General features: G+C 49.4%; 3 protein-coding genes across 3 annotated transcripts; 2 read left to right on the forward strand and 1 right to left on the reverse strand.

The window, feature by feature from the left end:
- Positions 1–1192: 1192 nt before the first annotated feature.
- On the forward strand, positions 1193–5038 carry FIBRA_05846 (uncharacterized protein; the record flags this gene model as incomplete). Its single annotated transcript, XM_012327593.1, has 24 exons — positions 1193–1426; positions 1482–1701; positions 1751–1823; positions 1874–2068; positions 2124–2194; positions 2252–2290; positions 2343–2431; positions 2486–2641; positions 2695–2772; positions 2825–2866; positions 2923–3159; positions 3214–3272; positions 3319–3443; positions 3553–3694; positions 3746–3753; positions 3807–3894; positions 3945–4045; positions 4099–4211; positions 4394–4407; positions 4465–4483; positions 4536–4582; positions 4630–4667; positions 4717–4865; positions 4922–5038. 24 exons carry the CDS (start codon positions 1193–1195, stop codon positions 5036–5038), a joined length of 2454 nt encoding a protein of 817 aa, XP_012182983.1.
- Positions 5039–5836: 798 nt separating this feature from the next.
- Positions 5837–7665, forward strand: FIBRA_05847 (uncharacterized protein; the record flags this gene model as incomplete). Its single annotated transcript, XM_012327594.1, has 4 exons — positions 5837–6150; positions 6212–6512; positions 6659–6774; positions 6831–7665. The coding sequence occupies 4 exons, from the start codon at positions 5837–5839 to the stop codon at positions 7663–7665; spliced, it is 1566 nt and encodes a 521-aa protein (XP_012182984.1).
- A 152-nt stretch (positions 7666–7817) lies between these two features.
- Positions 7818–9047, reverse strand: FIBRA_05848 (uncharacterized protein; the record flags this gene model as incomplete). Its single annotated transcript, XM_012327595.1, has 5 exons — positions 7818–7942; positions 8001–8143; positions 8207–8358; positions 8444–8614; positions 8682–9047. The coding sequence occupies 5 exons, from the start codon at positions 9045–9047 to the stop codon at positions 7818–7820; spliced, it is 957 nt and encodes a 318-aa protein (XP_012182985.1).
- Positions 9048–9210: the final 163 nt, after the last annotated feature.

Here is a 9210-nt window from a genome sequence, read left to right on the forward strand (position 1 = left end):
CATCTAGACGCTGAAGATAAGATAGACACCATGAAATTCTGTGACAACAACCCATGCAAATATATGCTGATACAGCTGAAATAATTGTCAATGAGCTGTTTGATAAATGAAATACCTGCTAAAACTATGCCACTATTTGATTCTTATGCTGTTCTAAATGCTACATAATTGCCCTAACCTTGCCTAATTAGTTGGGGACTGTACTAGTTAGTATAAAATACTAATTCCACTAATTAGCAACATTTATAACTAAGTAGTTCTAATTAGTACAGGGCAGTTTTCCTGATGTGGGTATGGTATCATCAACAGACAAAATGAAGAAGATATTGCAATTGTCTGTAGTAATTAAAGAGTGGATGAAATGTCAAACATATCTAAAAAACTTTACTCACAACCTCAATTGCTGTCATTATCTGAACAAACTGGATACATATAGTCAAATACAATGCTGTATGAAGCTGTATATAACAGAGAATGACAAGTTTGGTATAAAGACAACATAGGAGAAATAAGAAAGACCACAAAACAAATCCATCATATAACTTCCATATCACTACTGAGCAGAAATCCACTGTTGCCTAAATAGGAAACAAACACCCATAGCTGTCACACTGACTTCACAAAGATCAAATTGTGAAGTCAGTACACCAACATTTCATGCAAAGAAATATGTACAATATTAACCTACCAAACATAATGGTCTGTTTAAAATACATTCTCAATGAACATGAGCTCTGTCTGCCATTCACAAGTACCCATGTAGTGTGAGGTCTAGTGCCACAACCACAAAATGAATGCATCATATGACTACAACTGTGTACTTTGTCATGATGATGAATTGTGGATATGAAGGAGACCAATGTGAAATTGTGTTTGTGGCTATGGGTAGGATAAGGCAAAGCACAGCAAATCCCACAACATTATGTATCCAATTTCCTTTCTAAGGTGACAAAAATGAATACCAACATATGCCCGTGGAGAAACCTCTCTGCTCTCGGTGAAGAGTCGCTATGACATGGATGGCACACTGATAAAGTAAAACCTAGCACGTGCACTCATGAAACGCGACCACCTGACCGCGTCGGACTCCGACGCGTAATTCATGTGACCTAACAACTATATGTACTGGCAATTCGTGTGTCGCGATTTTTCATTTCAAGTCAATATCTCACTCGTACCTGCGTCTGTTCCAATGTCCTCAGTTGGTCGGCAAATGTCAGCACGTCCGTCGTCGTCGCATCCGCAGACCGGCATATCTCACGGGTGGACTGCCCAGTCACGGCTGACGACTGCGAGACCCCAAACGGCTGCGTCTTCTAGGCATGAAGCCAATTATATAATCGCCGTGTTGGAAGGTCGCGGGGTGGCTCGCGAAGTCGGTATTTCTGCTTTGGAGAAAGAAACCGGGAGAGTTTTCTTGGCACAAGTGCGTTCGGTCTTCCTGCAGTTGAGCCACCTCAGAGATTTCTTATTCCATATAGCTCGCGGACAGTCCCACCTATGTCAAGACACTGCACCAGATACATCTTCGCGCGCCGTCACTTATACTTGTACCTGATACATTTCTGTCCGTGTCCGATGCTACACTTGCCTCTGGAAGCAAGAGGCCATCGTCGACATCTGTTCTTGTGCAATGCCTGATGGAAGAATTCAACGTACCGATGGAGTCTGTTTCAAGAAAATACTGGAATGAGAATGCTGGTAAGTGCTGCACTCATGGTTCTCTTTTCGTCTCTGACGTCAATCGCAGGCCTGGAATTCGTAAACCAGCTTACTGTTGACGATGACGAACGTGCGGCTATGCTCGTTGCCGTGTCGAGCAAGTGGGTATATGCGCCCTCTAAATCAGAGTTCATCTAACGTGGCTGAGTAGATACTATGCTCTATCCGCGGCTAGCGCACTCTTCAAACATGCGGAAGCAAAGCTAAATTTACGATTTTCAGCCGCTTCGCTTCTCATAAGATATGTCCCAATAGACGGAACAATGATGATCGATCCAGAAACAGCTCGCAATCTTGAGCTTATCGGCAATGCTTCCTACAAAAAATCTTCCCACTCATTATTTGGGTATGCTTAAATATGACATCGACTGGTGGCACTGCTGACCCTAATGTTGTGTAAGACTATTCAACCACACGCATACGGCCATGGGCGCCCGTTTGATACGTACAAATATTCTCGCTCCCATCACAGGTATTTCCTCTCGTGCTGCACCGAAATTCATGCAATTTACAAAAATTTAACCTGTAGTTCACTCCTCCATAGAGGCACGCTTAGATGCTGTTGAAGGTGAAATAAAATACCCCTCTAATGGCTATAATATTGTTCAATTTTATGATAGAACTTGTCCAGACAGAGTGTTGTTTCAATGACGTGAAGCAAGCCCTCAAGACTTTGAACAAAATAGATCTTGACAAGCTCATTTGCTCAGTATGTGGCGCAATCTGCTATCACTCGCTCTATATCGTAATACGGCTTCCGAAGCTCGCTTCGTCAGAAGCACGGGAGGCGAGCACCGCCAAACCAGCTGCGGCTCGTGTGGCTCAAATGCTGAATCTGCGTAACATCGTGAACGTATTACCGGGAATTGCAAAGGCTCTCGAAGGAAGTAGGTCTCAAATGCTGAGGATCATAGCAGAGGTAGTGATGTTGTGCAATTCGTTTTGGGGCCATCCTCATCCAGTTTACCCCAGATGGTGTCCGACGACCGATTGAGTAAAATCGAACGGCTCATCTGCGAAAGCCTGAATGAGGATGCCACGCCAGCAAAGGTGCTGTCATGGTGGTCTGTATCCCTTTCAGTATTTACTTAGAGTCGCCCAGGGAGGTCTTGGTGCGATAAACGCTCGTGTGTATGCTGTGAAGGTGCGTATGGTGGCCTTCATCATCATGTATAAGTTTTTCATGATCTGCACGTCGAGGCTAATTTCAATCGTCTACTGGACGTTGCGCGAGAGACCTACAAGGAGAATGTTGGCGATATCTTCGCTCTGAACCGCGACCTCTCACATCAACATAATCTTCCCATCACTCTAATCTCGCAAGATGCAGGATTTGTCTTTGCTCTAAAGAAGGATGACTTGGATGGTGAACTCCCACGAGGCTTTCTCAACGTCAACAAGCAGAAGGGACGCTGGCTATTTTCTTCATTAGAACTCGTAAGTTGCATGCATTGCAGGTTTATGGATATGGTAAACTGGGTTTAAATTCAGAAGAAGCGAAATGCTCGAATGAAGGACGCTTTGGATGAGACTTTGATTCTCAGTGATAGGTGAACTTCTCATCCGTCGGGTAGAATGCCTGACCTGGATATTTAGCACCTCCGATAGAATTATACAAGAGTTGACTGCGGAGATTATTCTCGACATTGGCGCTTTGTACAAAGCGTCAGAAGCCGTTGCCATTCTTGATATGCTCTGGTGTTTTGCGCATGTTTCTATTCGTGAGTGCATGATCGCATTGCTACTCGAAGGTTATTGATTCTTCCAGTTCGAAATTATGGCGAGTGATTGGATCTCAATGAACATAGGCTGTCTCATAAATATTCATAGTACGCCCTGAGTTCACGGGAACACTGGCAATCAAAGCGGGGCGTCATCCGGTCCTAGAATCCGTGCAAGCGGCTGGAACTCTTGTACCAAACGATGCTTATTGCTGTGAGGCGTCTTCGTTTCAAGTCGTGCAAGGCCCAAAGTCAGTTTGTCCTTGGCTACTACTGCTCATTTCGATCTAATCTGGGTGTAGCATGTCTGGTGCGTTCTCAAATAATGCTAATAAATCCCTATCTATTCAAATACTCGTTCAGGCAAAAGCACATACTTACGGCAAATCGGCCTACTGACGACCATGGCAATGTGTGGATGCTTCATCCCGGCAGAATACGGCAGTTTCAGGTGTTTGTTCAGCTTTTCGAGCGCTTCATGCTACTCATGTGGATGTTTAGATTGCATGATGCTCTTCTTACTCGCCTGTCAAATGATGACGACATGGAAAAGAGTCTGAGCACGTTTTCCAACGAGATGGCATCTTCTGCGATGATATTAGGTGTGGCGTGAAGGTCCAAACCGACAAAAACATCTCTTCACACAGTTCACTAGGCATTGCCACTGCAGATTCATTGGTCCTTATTGACGAAGTTGGCCGCGGCACCTCCCCTAGCGAGGGCGTCGGAATCTCGCACGCGATCGCCGAGGAGCTCATAAAAATCAAAGTGAGTACCTTAATTGTGAGGCGCACAAAACCCCAGGTAACACAAACTTGAAAGTGTTATGTCTTCTTTGCCACGTGAGCACCTGGCCGCCTTTCCATCATATTTCCTCGAATGCGTAATTGTGTTATGACTTCATCACCATCAGCCATTTCCAAGAACTCACGACTACCCTATCACGCCAGCCCTCGATTGTTCAGTAAGTCGCGAAATGATCATGTTTCACTATCTCATTTTGTCTCATTTTGTCCACTAGCCTACATCTAGCTGTTCAGGTAAAGCGAATGTCCATGCCGCAGATAAGACCAGATTTTATCCGTTTTGCAGAGGTCTCGCAGAACAAACTCCAACTTCGGGATGACGTTTCAATACAGGTATCACCATCTACTTCGCGTTTATGGCGTTATTAAACACTCACCAGAATTGTGGACGGCGCCCCCGAAGATATGAGCCATTATGGTTCGCCACATGGTTTGAATCATCGATGATATTGACGTAGTTGTGGTAGGCTTAGAGCTAGCAAGGCTTGCTGACCTGCCCGAGGATGTGCTCGTGGAAGGTAGGAGGATAGCAGAGAATCTAACAGCACTCCATGCAAAAGAAGAGCAAGAGAGCCGAACAAACAAGGTCGCAATCCGGCGAAAGGCCTTATTGAGGGTATTTGTTTGTCGGGTTTATGAATAGTATTGCTGCTCTCATCCATTACTTGACAGCTGCGTACACAACTCACTCAGGCTTTGAATCATTCTGCACTTCCAGATTTAGAGCTGACCGAGTTTCTGGCCCGTATCCAGAAAGAAGTTGTTCATGTCTTGCACGACACATTGTAGATGTTGTTTCCAATCGAGTTTGTTCCAAAATGACACGTCAAAGTTAGACTGGAGTTGCGAGTGCCTCTAGCCCATGCATAGATGGCCGTCATGAGTGAGGAACTCCGTGAGTTATGATAGAAGCACGAGAGGTATTTTCGGTAGACATGAATGACACAGGATGGCAACACTTTTCGATAAATGACCCCTAGAACGGCCACGGTGATTTGAGTTTTCTGGTTCCTAGTACTACTAGCTGCCAGTGAAATGCCATGGGCTGAGATCGCGAGCCCTAAGCATTGCATATATGGTACCTGTTGGACGTCGTACAAGGCTGACGCGTTGTTGAACCGTTTCAAACATCCGCAATAATGACCAGGATCGAATCATCATTCGGTCTGGCCAAATATTTCAAGATCTGAGTGAACAAATTTGCATATCTCTCGAGCGAACGTAGTTTCAAGCTGTACTTCAACCGAACCGCCAGAGTTTCTAAGAGGCGCTCGACGCAAATGAATGCATTAATCTGCTCACCCAATACACACTTTCTATTGCCAGCTAGCTCCGGCTCTTACGCAGGTACGTTTCACTGAGCTGTGTAATTTGCAGGGGCTCGCATCGACCAAGTTTGTGTTTCAGCATGATCATCTTCAAGTTGCTGCACCTACCCTACGGGAAAAGCTCTTAGCTCGCACCGCACATGCATCAACTTCTCCGTGCTTCTCGGTCGTGATTGGTTTATCTTTCGTACTCTGAGTCTTTGCCATTCATACCGAGGCCTCCAGTGGACCTGTGGCACTTGCCTCGAGCCTCAGAGTCATGGGCAACGTCGCATCCAAAGCCCGCGCACTTCTGGCTGGCCTCCAAAGTCTCCGCCGCGCATACAACCTGGTGGCTGACCGAATCGAGACCTCGCCAGGGATTCCCGTTCCAAACCCGACGCTGCCGCTCTGGACCGTCCCGCCTGTCGCTATCTCCTCATCCGGCAAGGAGCTCCCCACCCATGTCGACATTGTCGTCATCGGCTCTGGGATCACCGGGACATCTGTCGCCTACAACATCCTCGGTCGTACAGACAATGTGACGATAGTCATGCTAGAGGCTCGTGAGGTCTGCTCAGGTGCCACCGGCAGGTGTGTACTCAGCTCCTTTATGTCTAGTGCGCTGCGTCTCACTCTTATCATGCGCTCACAGAAATGGAGGCCATATCAATCCCCCTCTCTACCACGATTACACCGAATTGAAGGAGAAACACGGCATATGGGCCGCTCAGCAGACCATCCGCTTTCGCATGTCCCACTTGAACGAGATCAAACGCATCGCGGAAGCTGAGGACGTCCTGAAAGAATCAGAGTGCCGTGAAACAGAGCACATCGACGTATTCACTTGCCCCCAGGCTTTCTCTGAGGCTAAAGAGAAACTTTCTAAATGGAAGGTTGACATGCCCATCGAGTCGAATACATTCGGATACTATGATAAGGAGGACGCAATTAAGGTATGTCTCAATCCGGAGCCAGATAGCGGTTGGATATCGCTGAGGATAAGGATACCCTCGTGCCTCGCCCCCCAATTTTAACCCATCGTTTTTGCTTGCTTGTTGGATTGCCGGCCGTCTTGCTATATGCTCAACTTGAATTTTAGAATTACCGTTTGTCCGAGGACGTCGTGGGTTGCATATACGGTTCTGGCGGTGCATTACACCCATATCGATACGTGACGTCTGTGCTGGCCCGATTGCTAGACAGACACACAGGACAGTCAGTGAATGGCTTCTTCCCAAACTTAGCCCGTGCCTCACGTCCGCTTTTTGCAGTTTTCACATCGCAACCCAAACGCCATGCACAGCTATCAAGGCACCCACTCGATCCGCGCGCCATTACACCGTGGCTACGCCCCGGGGAAACATCACCGCCACCCACGTCATCCACGCCACGAACGGGTGGTGCTCCCACCTTCTGGAGCCCATGCGCGCGAAGATCATTCCGGCCCGCGGGACCATGTCCGCACAGCGCCCCGGCACGCTCCTGGGCGAGACCACACTCGACGGTCTGCGCTCCTACGTCTTCTACCGCGGCGAGAGCGGCTACGACTACCTCACGCAGCGGCTCGCGGGCGAGCACGAGCTCATGTTCGGCGGCGGCTGGGCGCAGTCGACTGACGGCAACCTCCCCGACATCGGGATCACGGACGACGCTGCGCTCAGCTTCTCGTCCGCCAGCTACCTCGCGGGCGCGCTGCCGCTGTACTTTGGGGCAGCACACTGGGGCGGCGAAACCGCGCCGGCGGGAGAACAAGACGCGCGTTGGGGCGCCGGCAGAACCAAGGCACAGTGGAGCGGCATTTTGGGGATCTCGACGGACCTTATGCCTTGGGTGGGCAGACTGCCTACGAAAGTCTCTGGGCGCGCAGAGCCCGCGAGGCTGCCGGAAAAGGAGCCCAGGTCGCTGCTGGCTGCGCCGGGGGAGTGGATCGCGGCAGGGTACTCTGGCGAGGGCATGGTGCACGCCTGGATGAGTGGGAAGGCACTCGCGTACATGGTGCTCGACCGAGAGGATGAGATGGCAGGGTGGTTCCCGGATATTCTGCGGGTGACGGAGAAGCGGTGGAAGGAAGCCAACGTGGACGATCTCTTGGCGCGTTTCATGTAGAGCCACTCTGTTCTATTCGTCGCCGATATGATTCATGTGCGTGTATTGTTGTGGGAGAATCAGTGGTTGTATTGAAGACTTCTTCGCCACTATTGTGGACTTGGATATACACACGCAGACCTTATCACTGCTCTCTGTTCCCTCGCTACGCCCTATTGTCTCATGGGTTTCAACGCACGATCAACAATATCAGTCATCGCTATAACCGCCTCTTCCTCGAGGGTCCGCCCGATCAGCTGAAGTCCAACCGGTAAACCGTGGAACAACTGGGCATCGTCTGAAATCATCACTCATCAGCACGGGAAGACAAAGTAAATAGTCATGAGTACACGCACACAACTTATAGATAGCCTCATCTTCATGATTTCGGAACTGGTGCGGCGGTTGGGCTTTGTCTAGCTCCGCATCTGCGAATGTAACTGGGAAGACAGAGGAGGTATAGTCGAGAGCATTGCACAACGTTGTGTAAAAAGCGTCTCTGTGACGTACAAGATTATACGATGAGTCAGAAATAAAAGGTCCCAGAGGAATCAGCACGGACGAGTTGCAGCCGTGAGGGCACGCTGTATAGGCCGCCGCGGGGCTAATGATTGCATCGACCGGGCGACCGGTGCCTGTCCTCGACACGGTGGCCTCCCAGTAGTCTAGATGCGACTTTCTGAGCGCGCGCTTCTCTTGGTGAAATTGCCAGAGCTACTCGGAGAGATAAGCGATCATGACCGCCACGATGTTCGATATTTGGCATCCGTCCCAGAGTAAGTGTATGGAAGCTACGAACCTCGAATGCACTCAGGTGCCGCCGTTCTCCCACGATGGTTCGTGCGAAAGGCTCGTCCAGTGCATATTCATGTGCGTCGGTTGTGGGACTCATGGTTTGCATGAGCGGTTCTCCGGACAGGGCACACGCGGTGAGGTAGTCGTGCCCATCATCCGCGGCAAAGATGCCCTCCTGCGGGACAGCATTAGATTTCCACTACGCGCTAGGACACCAATTCCGGTTCATGCAGGAAACGTACCGCATTCCTGTAAATATCCAGGTGACGGTGAGGCTCCCAGTCAATCACTAACGTAAAGAAGGGATCGCAGTCAGCATTTCGACCGGGCACCGTAGCGTCAATTGGCTGATGATGATCACCTTTATGGCCCGCGGCCTCGAGAGCCCGTTTTGTCATCTGCATTGCGCGGGTCAGGGGAGGATGCGGCTTCACGACGCCGTTATCCCACATTATTGCAAAACATAATGTGCCCCCTTCACCGTGATCCGAGAGCGCATATTCCTTCCAGCTCCATTCCTTCCGGATGGCAAGGGGATCCTTTCGCCACGGCTTTGCGTCCAGGATTGCTTTTGTGAAGACTCTGAGGCCAGAAACGGAGTTTGTCATAGGGCCGAGGACAGAGGAAATGGATTCCTGGCCATCCTGCGCGTTCAATGCATTGCAGTATGGCAGGCGCTCATAGGATGGGCGCAGGCCGTACAGGCCACAGAAGGCAGCGGGAATGCGAACAGAACTGCGACGTCGTCAGTGGGATGAGTGGATGGGGGGA

The sequence above is a fragment of the Fibroporia radiculosa genome (assembly GCF_000313525.1).
Source record: "Fibroporia radiculosa TFFH 294 genomic supercontigs, scaffold5478, whole genome shotgun sequence".
NCBI classification, from domain to species: Eukaryota; Fungi; Basidiomycota; class Agaricomycetes; order Polyporales; family Fibroporiaceae; genus Fibroporia; species Fibroporia radiculosa.